The sequence below is a fragment of the Wasmannia auropunctata genome, unplaced genomic scaffold (assembly GCF_000956235.1).
Source record: "Wasmannia auropunctata unplaced genomic scaffold, wasmannia.A_1.0 LD336092.1, whole genome shotgun sequence".
NCBI lineage: Eukaryota > Metazoa > Arthropoda > Insecta > Hymenoptera > Formicidae > Wasmannia > Wasmannia auropunctata.
In genome coordinates, this window is record NW_012026798.1 from 2,005,026 (window position 1) to 2,020,857 (window position 15,832).

Here is a 15,832-nt window from a genome sequence, read left to right on the forward strand (position 1 = left end):
AGGCGTACCAGGCGACCTGAAAATTCGTGAGACGCAACCCTGCCACATTGCTAGGCTCGCGTACGATTTTGCACCATTATCTATGCTATCGCCAACAAGGTATCGCGTAAACGCAGACTTACGGAAAATTTGCGGGATTGCCGTAAATTCTTCTTTAGCTCATAACATAGTATTAATTTTATTCTTATATCAAGATATTTCGTAGACATGCGACAATATTTATTATCATACAGTATTTACTACGATATTGTATTTTTTATTTAAAACTGTGCCTTTATTCGCGCTTGACGAGTGCAGTTTCGCAGCAACGTAATATCGTCACTATAAAAATGTACGCTTATTTATGAAACATCTATATAATGAGGGCTCCGACATAATGATAGGAATGAGGAACGGGGAATTGAACATAAGGAATTAGGAAGAAATCAGAGGTGATTTATTGACTTTTTCCTAATTCCTTATTTTTAACTCCTTGTTCCTTATTCTTTTGTGTTTGAACCCTAATAAATCGTCAATTCAATACTGTGTTATAAGCTAATTCAGATGTAGTTGAAACAACATCCTGTTGTTAATACCTTGCTAGAGATATTATCTACCTATCTACCTACCTACCTATTTATTCATCTAACTACCAACACTATTATATTTATACATGACGCTGTCGTTAAAAGAAGTACAAAGAAATGTACACAAAAACCTCATTTCATTCTTATAATTCTAAGACGTATTTACATAGTTATGTACAAACACTCTGTGTATCGGCTTAAGAAAAATATCAACGTGGAACAGTGTAGCAATTTTTTTTTTCTTTTCGTTACGCTCGTGAAAAAGAAAGGAGGAAAATTCTAGCATTTATACCTAAAAAGCAACGAATTCGATCGCTCGAATTTGGTAATAACACGCCGTTGTCGTTCCGCGCGGCAACTATCAATCGCAGTACTCGTCATTCTGCACGATCCCGTGCTTCTTCCTGCAGTCCGGGCAATACCACTTGCCCTTGGGCGGCACCATTATACCGACGCATTCGAAATGGAACCACTCGATGCGGCAGTCGTCACCGTCGCAGGCTATCATCTCCGACACCTCGTCATACGGGCATCGGCAGTAACAGTAGATCTTGCCGGGTCGCTCCGCGCTCGACGCGCCAACCGGCGGCACGATCGTCGGGTTGATCGTCGGCTGACTTACGGTATTCTCCGTGTCGGACTCGCTGCTGTCGCTGCTGCTGTCCGCGGGACCCTCGGACTCGGTGGCGGACGTCGGCGCCGCCGCGATTGGCGATGCCTCGGGTAGAGTCGCTTGCTGCTGGATCGCTGCCTGGTCAACCTGTGTGGGCCTGTTATCATACGTCTGTACGATAGTCTTCCCGCTCAAGGATAATCTCGACACCAGCGGTTTCGGATTCGGCGGTGTCATCGTCGTCGCTGGCGGCAGCGGCGTGAAAACCTGCATCGTGGTGGTGATGGTGGTGGTGATGGTAGTGCTGGCCGTGCAGATGTTCGGCTCGTTTTTTCGCCATCGGCCGAACGACTTTTCCTGCGGCTCGTCGTCGCTCGAGTCGCCGTAGAAGCGTTTCGGCACGCGTTTCCTCTTCGAGACTCTCTTGTTCTCCGTCTCCGTGCCGCTGTTGCCACCGACGTTCTGACTCGGCACGCCGACGACAGCGGCGGCCGATGACGCTTGCTGCTGTGGCTGCATCTCTATCGCCATGCTCGCAGCGTTGCCGCTGCTGTGAAAGTCGTTGCACGCTGCAGCGAGCAATTGGTTTGGCGTGGAGGACCTGCTGTTGGGATGCAACGTCGCAGCCAGCGTCGCAGGCTGCGACGACGCGACGAATCCCGGATTCTTCTGGTAAAGTGCCTTGGGAATGTTCAGTTTGATCGATTCCACGGTGGCTGTTGCTATCGCATTACGCTTACCGCTCCTCTCGCCCTTTCGTCGTTTCTTCGTCTTCGCCTTCCTCTTCTGCTGCTGTTGCGGCCGCTGTTGCTGATTCTCGATGGTCATCGTGATCGGACCCGGCAATGCCGTTTCCGCGACCAGACTGCCGTTGTTCAGCGGCATCGATGGTTGCTCCATCGACGGCATCAACATCGAGGTCGGCGTCGAGGTTGGCGTCGAGGTCGGCGTCGATGCCGGCGCTACAGTAGCCAACAGCATCAATTGATTACGCTTCTCCGCCAGTAACTTGTTAGCGAGTAACTGCGGATACTCGTCGTAGAAGTCCTCGTCGGTCTCGGTTTCCTCCGTCTCCAAGTCGGATTCCCGTAAGAGCAGCTTCTCCGGAGAAGGTTCGCTCGTTACCACCTCGGGGACCGTAGGGCCGTTCTCCATCGCGATCTCCGGCTTGTCCTCCGGCTTAGTCTCCGGCTCAACGGACTGCGATTTGTTTTCCCGCGCAGCTTCCCGTTCCTTCTTATTCCGGTCCTTACGACTGCTGGATTGCTTCCTGGGTGAACTCTCGGACGCGGAGCTGTCGGAATCGGAGCTGCTGCTAGAACTGGAGGAGCTGCCGGACGATGAGCTGCTGCAGCTGCAGTTGGTGCCACACGAGCAACTGCTCGAGTCGGTGTCGCTCGAGGAGTCGCTCGTGGACGACGTGCTGCCGCTACGCTTCTTCTTCTTGGGGGTCTTCGTCTTCCGTTTGTTCGCGTCGCTGTCGCAGCCAGTATTGCGACTCGGAGTACCGGGCGACGGACTTCTTCCCGATTTGGTTTCGTTCACCTTCGCGTCACTCTCCTTGGAAACAGCTTGATCCTCGTTTTTCTCTTTATCGGATGCATAGACCACGCAATAATCGTGATCAGAAAAGACGATACTCCTCAAATATGCGGCGTCGGTCTCAGGTACGCTCTCTTTCAACGCGACATTCTTGGCAGATTCCTCCACGTCCAGACTGGCAGCATACGTCTTGAAGTTATCCCAAATGCCGTCCATAATGCGTGCTTCCTGCTTTTTCTCCTCCTCGTTCCGCTCCACCTCGACTATATCGTTGCTTACCGCGGCAACGTCATCGTCATCGGCGACGGCTGTCTCGGTGATTTCGTCCTTCTTCGCCGCGTCCTCGTCGATATTCTCCTTCTCCGATGGTTTCTCCGTGGGAGTAAGCTTCTCCTCCTCGCTATCCGTGTCGCTTTCGGATGACAGATTGAGCGGCGGCAGATCGTAAACGTCGACCACTCTTTTCACAGCCTCTTTGACGTTCTTCGACGTGGTTTCGACTCCCGTCGCCGGTTCCCCGTCGGTTGCCGCCACGGACACGTCCTGTCCCGTTTCGTCCTTATCTGTCAGCGGAGCGTTGACCACATCCATTACGAGAACGTTCTCCGGTTCGGGCTCTCTGTGGGTCGCTTGGTGCTTGGCCAGGAGCTTCCGCGATATGAAGCGCTGCTCGCACTCGTCGCAGCCGTACGGCAAATCGCCGGAGTGCAACCTCTTGTGCACCTTGAGCGCAACCGCCCGTCCGAAGCTCGAGCCGCACTCCTCGCAGACGAACGCCGTGGGCGGTATGCAGAAGTGATATATGTGCGGCCACTTCTTCTGCAGGCATTTTCGGCACAGTACGCTCTCCGTGCCGTGCTTCCAGAACAGATGTTTCGTGATGTCCGGCTTGTTGCGGTACGCGATGCCGCATCTGTAACACAAATGATGTAGCTTGTGCTTCCACACGTGATTCGAGAGACGCTGCTGATTGCCCGTAGATTCCAGACAGACGTCGCAGGCATGGTGACGTTTGCGCACGTGAACCATCAGTCGGAACGCCGACGGGAGACTCGGCACCGAGCAGAGGCAGCATCGATACCGCAGATTGACATTCGGCGAGTAGACACCGGGACACAGATGGCACACCAACTCGCTGTAACTGTAGAATGTCGATTTGCACATTATGCAGATCAATATGGTCTTCTGGTGCATCTTTCGGTTGTGCAAATACAGTTCCTTGTGCACTGTCGAGTGAAATCGGCAGTGAAAACACTCGTAGATCAACACGTTCGGCACGTTGTACGTGCCGTCTGCGCTGTTATACGTGTTCAGGTTGAAGTAACGAGACTCGAGTTCGTCGAGGGACCTCTTCACCCGCGCCGTGAACTGCTCCGCGTGTATGATTATCGCGGGGTGCTGCGGCTGAAACTTGTGCTCCGCCAGCATGTGCAGGCCCAGCTGTCTGCCGTTGACGGCGATGTACCGCGCGTGATTGCAGTACACGCAGGTGGGACTGGCTGCCTCTATGCAACACTTCAGCAGCTCCTCCAGCTCCATGCTGTCCAGAGTGCCCTCGACGTTCAGGTCGATGCACGGGACATCCTCACCGGCCAATACAATGCCACCGTTGTCGATCGTGTGACTGTTCGTTTGCTCGTTCGCAGCAATCGCGTTATCGTCGGATGTCTCGTTGGTGTTAACAATCGGCATCGTTTCCGCGACAGAGAATAACCCGTCGGCGTATGTCTCAGTTTTAGTCTCGTCGTTTTCCTCCCGGTTCCTCTGGCCCTCGTCACCCGCGTCGTCGTGCCTGTCTTCAGTCTCGTCAGCCTCCTCGCCCTCCTCAACGTCTTCCGCTTCCTCGTCTTCTTCCGGATTGCTGTCTACTACCGCCAATTTATCGCTGTCGGAATCACTATCGTCCAGTTCGTTCGCCTGATCGTCGCCCATGCTGTCCCTCCCCATCTCCGAACCGTTCGCCATTCTCTCCTTCGACGTCGACCCCTCGGCGTTGTTGTTCTCCTCGGATTCCCTGCTCGTGACGGTGGTCGTCGCGACGCTGAACTGCGAGTTCCTGTTGCAAATCTTGATGACCAAACTCCTGTCGGAAGAGGCAACGGCGTTAAACGAGACCGATGCTTGAGATTCAGTGGCGGCCGTCGCGACAGGCTTCTCCACCTTCCTCTTGTCGACATCCTCGAGACTTTCTCTCTCTTTGGATTGCGGATCCGATATGTGCGATTCGTGTTGCGGACTGAACAATGAACGGTTGAGAGGACTGCAGCTTCGCGCGTCCCGCGAACTGTCGTATTTGGCTCCAGTCTCGCAGGTAGCGTTCGCTTTTGCATCCGCTGTCGCGATCTCCTCGGCATCCCACTGTGCCGGACTAGGTGCTCTCGAACTGGCCGAGTGTGACGGATCAATGTCGCTTCTGTCGCACGTTTCCTCGTCTTCAGTATTTATTTTTTCCTGCGACGCACGCATATTTGGGATATAAGTTGTGTCTTCTCTCTCATTTTTATCTTCTTCACCGATATAGCGTGATACCTCCATGATGGTCTCAGTCACACTGTCGTAAGGCTCACTGAAACCGAGCTGGCAATTCTGAACCGGCGACTTTCCTCCCGAGCCTCTATCACGATTGTTGTACACGTCTTTATTCACCGCCTGCTCATCGTTCTCGTCGTTCTCGTCAGACGAATTGCCGCCCGTGTACCTGGACACCTCCATTATCGTCTCGGTGACTGTGTCCCGGGGTATGCTATTTGCAACTTCTCTTTGGACGTCGAGATCACAATCGAACTGATTCTCATTACACTGCGTCACTTTCGCGCCGAGCTTCCTCGCGAGCGCGTCCGATTTTTGTTGGCGTGAATTTTGCACGTCGTCTCTTCCCCGTTTCCTCCTGTTGTACTTCATCGTTTTTCTCGGTAGCCCTTTACCCCCGAGATTCGTAGCTATCTCCGACGGGGGAACGGTCGCCGCCGGTGACGCATTGTCCGCATACGTCGCGTCGGCAGCGACCGGCAGCGGCGTCGACGTGCTAGACAATTCCTTATCCGTGTCCGACGACAGCGTGTAATTACAGGTACTCGCGTGTGTGCCGGTCTGCCTGCATATAGTGCACATTGACGCGACGGTGACGGTCGGCTCCTGCTCCAACACCGGGGAGCAGAAGTGGCTGAAGAAGTCGTCGGTCTCGGAGAACACCTTCTCGCAGCTGCAACAGATCAGATAGCACGAGCCCTTGAAGGCGTTGTAGAAATCCTCCACCGACGAGAACGCCATCTCCGGCACGCTGTGCTTCTTCATCAGATGGTACGACAGCCTCTCCGCCTGGCCGAACATGCCCAGGCAGTAGAGGCATATGTGACGCTTGTGTATGTCCCTCATGTGCAGGAACAGATTCCAGTTTTCGAAATACGTGCCACACGCCGAGCACAGATAGACCTTCCGCGTGATCTTGAAGTTGCTCGCGTGCGGCACCGGGGCACTCGACTCGGAGGTACTCGGCATCGGCGTCATGCTAGGATTACAAGCGCACGAGTTCTGCCTCGCGTTGGGACTGGAGCTGGACCACGCGTGACACTTGGAGCACTTGTACCTCGTGGACGGTCGGAGACCGAGGTATTGAGCGTATTCCGTTATCTTGCGCTTCCGCTTCCTCTCCACGACCTTGTCCTTGCCGGTTGTTGTCCTCGCATTGGGACGCGTCGGTCGCCGCGGCTCCGGCGGCGTGCTGTTCCTCGGCGCGGTGGCGGTGGCGGGGATCTCCCGCGTCTCGGCCAAGATGCGCTTCCTGAAGTCCTTGAATGTGAATCTTGGCCCCGCGACGACACTTTTGGCTGGCGAGTCGCTCGCAATGAGCGAGTTGTAGCGCATCGACTGTTTCTCCTCCTCGATCACATCAGCGTACACGTCGTCGATGGAATGTTTCAATGAGTTGCCCAATGCAGAATCTTGGAGTCGCTGCTCCTCCAGAATGTTCCACATATCTAGAACTTTACTTTCTCCATCCTCATCTTCCATAATAGTGCAAACTGTTACAGCGTTTCTACCTGAAAATACAAAATTATATCATTGCATCTCCATACACATATGTAAATCACATATCTAAATATAAAAATATGCATACGTAATTCGAGTGTAACGGCGGCTTATATTTACATGTAAATAATTCGAGCATTCGTTAAAAAACATTATAATTGCGATTTAATATCAAACATGCAAACGAGTGTATCTGTTTACTGTCGAAAAAAATATCATTAATCGCAACAACGTCGTGAAGTCGTTAAACTCGAAATTATCTCAAAACCTTCTTGAACACAGACGACGTTCCAATGCGACAGAAACACATCGACGCATCATCTCGCTAGTGACTTCTCGGTGGGAAGACGGACAGGATTGCCGTATTGCGTCGCATTGCGCGCGTGGATGACTCGTCGCGTAGACGACGATCACTCTCGATCACGATTCTATTCTCAGAGGATTTCACACCTTTGCCACCGTAGAGGAAAAAAAAAAAAGACAACTCGAACGCGGATACACAGTCACATGTCACGTTCGCAGAAATCGCGAAGAATTCCCGTTTCGCGATTTCGGGCACGCGGATCCGCCACTCTTTCCTCGAAGAAACGGCGGACAAGCGGCGTCCGAGTGAGGCACGCCGATCCCGGAATCGAGAAACGACGGATCGCGTGGCGGTCGACTCTCACTCTATCTCTCTTTCTCTCTCCCTTTCTCGCTTCTCCGTCCGCGCGAGCCTCGCTCTCCGCAATGGAAGCCCCGGCGGAAGCTGGGGACAAAGACGACGGAAGAACGCGCGCGAGGATGACTCGCGCGCGGGGAGAACAGAGAAACGGGAGACCAGAGCGCGGGGCGCGCGAGCGAGTCCCCGCCGCAACGAACTCGCGCGGTCGCGAGGATAACCGAGCTCACGCGCGAGGACTTACTTTCGCAAAGCGCGGATCAGGGCGTCCAGCGTAGTCCGTGCGACGATGAGATCGGCCGCGTGGCGTGCGGCACGAGAGGCGTTTCAGCGGCGTACCCCGAGCGACGGGTAGGTAGGTACTGGTAACGCGACGAAAAGGTTAGTAAAATGGCGTCATATCACTGAGCGCTGCACCATCCGTGCCTCCAACACGTCCCCCAGTGATGCCACCCTTTGTCATAGCGACCGTGTGCGAGCGGCTCGCCGCCCGAGGTGCCGTCTCGCACGCGCGCGAGGTTAAGCCCGGAGTCCAAATTGGGCGGTCACCGAGATCCACGAGGTCACGAGATTTCCCGCTCGACACCACGTCGCCGCGGATTCAACTTGGGCACGTAGAGTCGGAGCGACCAGTGCGAGCGACGACGGCGGCAGCGGTAGGAACAGGCGCGGGCGCGAGAACGAATGCGAGTGCCGCTCGCTCCGGTGCTCAGGGCCGTCGAACGGCGACACGGCGGCATCGCTCGCGGACGCACACGCGTACGTCCAGCGTGGTGCCCGTGGTGACACCCGCCATGCCCGACTCCCCCCAGCGATGACACTTCGACGGCGACCGGTAGACGACCGGCGACGGGCGACGGCGACTCCGAAACCGCCGAGCGTAAATCCTCCGATCAGCGAAACTCTTGATATCTCTCGGCCCAGCCACGTTCCCACGCGCGCGAACAGCCCTGTTTACGAACGTGCCAATAAACGCGCCTCCGCTCTTGTCCAGACTGTACTCTCCACGACCGCGTCAAAGCGCACGCACGGAGGAAGCGATCGACCAATCACGTGTCTCATACATAGCGCGCTCGCGTAGCTGAGTCCCCTCTGTGCGATTGGCTCTCGCTTCCATGCGTGCGTTAACTTGAGTGGCTGTGTCGCTCAATCAGGACGAGTTTTAAAATACTCTAGGCTAAAGTCTCTAGAGAATTAAACTTTCTATTGGACGCGCTGGACTTGGTACGTTTAAATGTCTGATGTCTATTTCTATCTAATTAATATGGATATAAAATATGGAAATACTGTACATACGCATAATTAAAATATTTTTATTCTGCGCATATACTGTTCTAATAAAAAACAAATTGAAGGGAAGTGATGAAGAAATAAGGAATTTTATATTAAAAACAAGGTTTGTAAGGAATTTTTAATATTAGAAGTTATATTATATCTCCTTAAATATGATATTGTATTGCTGTTATATATATATATATATATATATATATATATATACACTTGTAAATATACACATATAAACATTTTTTTGGTGATTATAGAAAAGAAAAGATTAAAATATTATGAAAATTAATTAGCAATATGTATTCCAGATTAAAAGTTTGAAAATATCAATAAAAAACAGCATAAAGTTGCATAAAGCCCATGGCGTAAAAGGAAGTAATTAACAATTCTAAAGAATGTATAAATATTATTTCTAACAGAGGAGGACTAAATTAAATAATTACCTTAATAGTAATTATTAATTATATATTATTAATATAGCAATGTACAATAATTTCTAATAATAATAATTTTCATTATTAAAAAAATGAAATAATTAATGATTGGTCCAAATCAGACGGTTCTATCCGAATTTAGCTCCTATCGTTGGCGAATTGCCAATTTCCGAGATCCCATAGGGGAAGTCGCGTGACCGTCGACTGTCGAGTCGAGTCTCTAGATTCACGTCACAGCAACTCACAGAGCAAGCCGCGTCGCGATATATCACGTTCGCGAACGTACCGCGAGAGCGGCCGGAGTGTGTACGCGCATCGGGTATAGAATGTGTGCGAATGCGTCGACGCGTATCACACTATCTCGCTCTTCGTATCTCGTGTATATCACGTTTGTTGATGCCACTCGCCTCTCTCGCGCGACTCTTTTTACGAGCGGCAAAAGCGGGACGCACGCCGGCTACTCGGCAGGAGGTTCCTCGTATACGCGCGCGTGCGGGCGTTGAACGGGCTACGCGGTCACACGGCGTCGCGGGAAGTCTCTGGGGGCAGGCTCGGCGGAGGGTCTCTGTGCGCGACACACTCACCGACGGTCGGACGTTGTCATTTGAAAACGGAAGCCATCTTGTGGCCGAGGCTCCGATATCGCACGGGGAATAATAGTTCCACGGCTATTTGTTCCGATAAATTGCTTCGTATCACACCAAATACGTCTAGACTATGCATGAACCATTTTATCGCACGTTCACATAGCCATGGCTGCGACAAGAAAGTTGCAAGGTGAGGAGAAAGTGTTACCGAGCGTGTTTACATTTGTGTGGATATATCGTCCGCCGTCCCTGTCTCTCATCGCCGCGGCGGCGGCGGCATCGCGGTCTGGGACGTCCCAGCCGTTCGCCGCGGCCGCGTGCGGGGTCGGAGAGCGCGCGGGCTCGCGCCCTCGGCCCTCGCCGGGCCCTCGTCACGCGATTCCGTACCGTCTCGCCGACGCGCGCGTACGAATCGCGCGTGATTGATGCACGAGTCGCGCGCGCGAAGACTCGGCTCGGCGCGATTCGCACGGCACGGTTCCCGGCACACGGCATTATCGCGCTGGCCCAGTCCAGCGTCGTAGGCGCCCGAGTGGCCACGGCGGTTCGACCGCGGACACGCGGACGAGGCTCCGGTACGAGCCCGCGGGCTCCACTTCGTCCCTCGTCCCCGCTTGTCCCGTGCGCTCGCGGTGGATTCTCCACACGCGGCGGAGGACTTGGCGGCTTTTTATTTTGTCGGCATAACCTTTAAAGACTTTTAAAAGACTTTGGCTTTTTAATTAAATCGCGATGGCGCGAGCCGTACGCTGTTGTTTATCTTGAAACCTGTCTCCACACTTGTTTGCAATGAATATAAATTACTATTTATGTATAGGCGTGGAATGCTCTTTATCCCCAATATAATTATGTAAAAATGATGGATTTTTTCCTACTGTACTTCTTGCGATCGTCGAGTGTCTATACTTTGTCTTCTTTTGCTCAAGATTTTGATCTCGCGAGGATCTGTAATATCACGTGTTATCTTTGTTTTTTTTTTTTAACGAAAGGTTTAAAGAAAGGTAACATCTCTCTTGTAACGATATATGAAATATATAAGAACCATACGTAATTTATAGTTTTTGTTTCGCTTGAATAAGTAAAATAATTAATTAAATTAAACTTTAAATTTATCGCACAGCTAAAAAATATAGTTGTTTAATTCTTAGAAATATTTATTAGTTTGAACGCATTCAGCAGGCAGATCAGATCAGTGAGCGCTCAGTAATTCTTAGCTGTGTTCAAAAATTCACGGTATATTATTATTTTATCCTTGGCTGCGTTTCGTTATTCACTGCGAGTTCACTGAAAATTTACAGTTCACGTTACGTATACTATAGTTTTTTGGTATTTGCAGTGAATAACGGAACGCAGCTCTTGTTATTCATCAAATGTCGAACAAGGATAAAATGTATCTAAATACCTAGGTGAAATTTCTGAATGCAGCCCTTTGTTATGATTGATTAAAAAATCACTGAATCTGATCTGCTTACTGATTTGCTTTGTCTGCCCCCTTGGTGAATAAAAATAGTCCAGGAAATAAAGGAAACAAGATTCCTTATTTTTTATTAATTGTTTTAAAATATTGTCGATTGTATTTTAAATAACTTTTAAGTAAAGTCAAGCAATTTGTATCAAGAAAACAATAGTAATAATTTGTATATGTTTTATCGTTTCAGGTGAAATAGATCGGTGCCTTAAAAAAGTAACGGAGGGTGTGGAAACCTTTGAGGATATCTGGCAAAAAGTTCATAATGCCACGAACAGCAATCAGAAGGAAAAGTACGAGGCTGATCTCAAAAAGGAAATCAAGAAACTTCAAAGGTTACGCGATCAAATTAAGAGCTGGATCGCGTCGGGTGAAATAAAGGATAAGAGCACACTTCTCGATTATCGAAAGTTGATTGAAACTGTTAGTATATTAACGTTAAATGTACTTCTTCTACAATCGAGTTAGAATTAGAACAAAATACATTAGAATAAATTAAATTATGAATAAGTTGTATAGTAAATATTTTGTGCTTTGTAGCAAATGGAAAGATTTAAAGTTGTAGAAAGAGAGACGAAAACAAAGGCTTATTCTAAAGAAGGTTTAGGCGCTGCTCAGAAATTGGACCCAGCTCAGAAGGAGAAAGATGAGGTTACTAATTGGCTCGCCAATTCTATAGACGCTCTCAATCTGCAGGTACCAATCTATTGATGATATCTTAAGGCTCCTGACTACTCGGCCAAGAACTCCGCGTTGACGGTGGCGATACTATATCGCGGTAGGAATTAGAATCTTCATTGTCTATTGTACTAGGTCCATTTTATACGTCATATTTCGGTATTATAAATCGTAAATCATAAAAATTCTACAATATTTCGTATGCCGTATCGGTATCGTAAACAGAAAAAATTGATTAATCACATTCACAATGTGAAGTTAATACTCGACGAGAATAACGAATTTACTGTGAAAAGTGGTGACGAATTTTGTTGCGTGCATTTATTTATTATGTGCTTAATTATGAAAATGTGACTTGTCTCGTACTTATCAAATTCGTAAAAATGGACGGAAACTAAAGTTATTATTGAATTTTGTATGTACATAAAAGCATATTTTTCACTCCTTTGAACAGCTGTCAAAACCGTGAGTTTTCTTGTGACAAATAAGCTTCTAATTTCTACTGCGGTATAGTGTGCCACCGTTAACGCGAAATTCGTGACTCAGGAGCCTTAAATTATCTTTGATAATTGAGTATGAGTCGCTGTGACACGTTTATCATTACTTTTTTCGCAGATGGATACATTTGAATCGGAAATAGAATCGTTACAAGCGGGAAAGAAGAAAAGGATAGACAAAGATAAGCAAGATAGGGTAGATGAGTTGAAGGCAAAGCTTGACAAACACCGCTACCATATCCGTAAATTGGAGACATTATTACGTATGCTTGATAATATGTCTGTCGAAGTCAACACAGTAAGCGTTTTCAGATTGGCATAATATGAAGCGATTGTATCTGTTACGTTAGATAATTCTATTAATTTTCATGTGAAATATCATTAACAGATTAAGAGGATAAAGGACGATGTTGAGTATTATATCGAATCGTCGCAAGATCCCGATTTTGAAGAGAACGAATATATTTACGATGATATTATCGGCCTCGATGAAGTTGAGTTATCCGGAGTTGGTATCCCCTCGTCGGCAACAACGGACAGTAACAACAGCAATGAAACCGGGGGAACGCCAACCTCAACTAATTCCTGTACTTCGCCTATACCATCGCCGTCGTTGAGCTCTACCATGCATAACCATTCGAGCGATAGTTCTACAGATAATGACAAGAAAACCAAGGTGTGGGTCCTTTCATTCTCCATTTTTATTCGAGAAAGTCGAAAAGGGGATAGCGATACCTCATTTTCGAAGGAATCAAGCCGTACCGAATCGAGAAGTAACAGATAAAAAAAGCCTTGCTCGGGATCTACTTTGATACGGATATATGGAGCATCGCTTCCGATGTCTCGTTTGATTTCAGCCTGTGAAACCGACAGCAGTCAGGCCGCTACTGAATACGCAAGCGAGCATTCCAACCACGGGAAGCACTGCCACCATAAAATCGAACATGTTATCGAGCAGCACTCCAAGCAAAACCATTCCCATGACACCTAGCCATAGCTCGCCTAGTTCTACGAGCAATCACATTGCCACAACTAACGCCGGCAATTTCGCCACCGTAGCTGCCTCGCACAGCAATTCGCAAGCCATCCATTCTACCTCCAACAAAACATCCAGTAAGACATCTTTCGTCTTTCTTTTCATACACAGACCGTTCATGTGTCCGTGGATACTGTGTTGTCAGAAGATCAATTCCCGCTCTTGTAGGTGTATGGCTCGATAAATGACATTAAATCTCTTCTTTTTTTTTCGCAGCTCACAATAGCGAGAATAATATCTTGTCATCATCATCCACGTCCAACGTTACGTCGATTGTGCCGCAAACGGTAACGCAACAGCACAATAACAATCCGGCGCCGACACAGACGACGCACGTGTTGCACAGTCAGCAGAGCCAGAATCACAATAGCGAAACGGAAATGACTACACCGGTACCGCCGTCTTCGTCGCCGCAGTCGTCGGTCAGCAGTAGATCCTCGCCGATGCCCGCAAACTCCTGCTCGCCAGCACCGTCCACTGCCAATGGTCTCATCCCTAAGCTATCCGATGGAAGCATGTCCTCTCTAAAATCCATTGCCCAACAAGCAATTAACCGAGCAGGTCTCGAGATACCACCTTCCGAGCCGAATAGAAACATCTTCGACAGTGCCAAGACGAGCAACAGCAGCAACAGCAACGCCACGTCGGAAGCACACATTCCTCCGCTGCTGGGGGTCGCGCCCCTCGGGCCCGTGCCGCTACAGAAGGAGCATCAGCTGCAGTTCCAGATGATGGAAGCCGCCTACTATCATATGCCGCATCCGTCTGACTCGGAAAGATTACGTTCGTATTTGCCGAGAAATACATGCACCACGCCACCTTATTATCAGCAGGTACGTTTCCTCCGCTGTGTGTTTTACGATTCGGCATCTTCGTCGGTCGATCGAAGCCGAATCCGTAAAATTCACTCTCCGCGTGACGAACGACCGCGCGGATTGACGTTGCTAACGCACGTGCACTTCGTTCAGGTTCAGCTTCCCCATTCGGACACTGTGGAGTTCTTCCAACGCCTTTCTACGGAAACTTTGTTCTTCATATTTTATTATATGGAGGGGTCTAAGGGGCAGTATTTAGCAGCAAAGGCTCTGAAGAAACAAAGCTGGAGGTTTCACACTAAGTATATGATGTGGTTCCAGAGGCACGAGGAACCGAAAATTATTAACGAGGAATACGAGCAGGTTAGTGCACCTCTTTTTTACTCTTTTTTTTTTTTGCGAAAAGAGGTAATTTATACCTCTAAAGAAATCGCTAAAGGGATGAAGTAGGAATAAGCTGGTCATTTCGTAGCGCATTATCTTAGTAGTGATACCTGGCGACATTCTGTAAGAATCGCTTGCGTTTCAGGGAACATACATCTATTTTGACTACGAAAAGTGGGGGCAGAGGAAAAAAGAAGGATTTACTTTCGAATACAAGTACTTAGAGGACAGAGACCTGAACTAACAGTTCTGTCGCTCGTTGAGTCTTCGAAATACGCCGTTTCTGTACCGGTATTGTGTTATCTGAACTCTTTCGCAGAAGATAATTCCGTTCGGTATAAAATCGGTAGAATCCAAATGTAAAAGGAAAAAAAGAATCGGTTTAGAAAGAGGAACAAATTTGTGCATAAAAGGCAATGAAAGCATTTCATTACATTTCGATGCTGCGACAAAATCTTTCTTTTTTTTCGACGAAAGACAGATCAAACGAAAAAAAAGAGTGAAAAAGAAATACAAGCGGAAAGATTGTATGAGAAAAATAAATCGTAATTATTGTAAATGATAATGAGGAAGCAAAGAGGGACGTTGGAGGAAAAAAAATGAAGAAAAAAAAAGGAAGCACTGGCAGAAACACATGGGATGATTCAGTGTGCTGTGTGTGATAACGGGAAAGAATGAAAGGAAGAGAGCGTGAGAGGGAGAGAAAGAATGATATACTTGCTGGCGACTGACTCTGTAATACCAGTACAAACATGCGTGCGGCCCGTCTGCCCGTCTGGCGGTAAGGTGGAGGGGCCCTCATGCTACGGTACGTCTTAATGTTAGATTATAAGTAGCCTTTTTGTATAAAGTGTATCGAGGTAAAACCCTTAAATTGAATTTAATGTACAGAATGTGTAGAAATAGTGAATAATAATATTATGGAATATATTTTATTTCTCATTTGAATGAAACCTAAGTTGTTTCGATTTTTGTTACGCACTAGCACATCATCTGAACCTACGTTTGGAAAGAAAGAGAAAAAAAACATTCCATCCATCGTGATTAGAATCCGCTTTTCGAAATAGGTTACTTATATGCGTTCTAACGATTGGATAAGGCCTGGGACTCGTCGTCGAAGTTTTAAGATTGTACCGCGTATCAATTAACAGTAGCGTGCTAGGCTAAGCTTTCCATGCTACACACTTTGCAATCCTCAGATTTATTTTACAAGCATTTTAAACTTTACTAACTTCGAG

The 15,832-nt window shown here is 48.4% G+C and overlaps 2 protein-coding genes across 2 annotated transcripts; one reads left to right on the forward strand and one right to left on the reverse strand.

Moving 5' to 3' along the window:
* Positions 1-697: 697 nt before the first annotated feature.
* LOC105462952 lies at positions 698-8,121 on the reverse strand. Its single transcript, XM_011709898.1, has 2 exons — positions 7,656-8,121; positions 698-6,761 (listed from the first exon to the last, which is right to left on the reverse strand). Exon 2 carries the CDS (start codon positions 6,730-6,732, stop codon positions 928-930), a length of 5,805 nt encoding a protein of 1,934 aa, XP_011708200.1. The 5' UTR covers positions 6,733-6,761; positions 7,656-8,121; the 3' UTR covers positions 698-927.
* Positions 8,122-9,426: 1,305 nt separating this feature from the next.
* Positions 9,427-15,524, forward strand: LOC105462953 (CCR4-NOT transcription complex subunit 3). The gene is made up of 9 exons (XM_011709899.1): positions 9,427-9,906; positions 11,375-11,607; positions 11,725-11,880; positions 12,478-12,657; positions 12,748-13,035; positions 13,217-13,472; positions 13,612-14,228; positions 14,364-14,573; positions 14,740-15,524. Exons 1-9 carry the CDS (start codon positions 9,882-9,884, stop codon positions 14,836-14,838), a joined length of 2,064 nt encoding a protein of 687 aa, XP_011708201.1. The 5' UTR covers positions 9,427-9,881; the 3' UTR covers positions 14,839-15,524.
* The last annotated feature ends 308 nt before the right edge of the window (positions 15,525-15,832 follow it).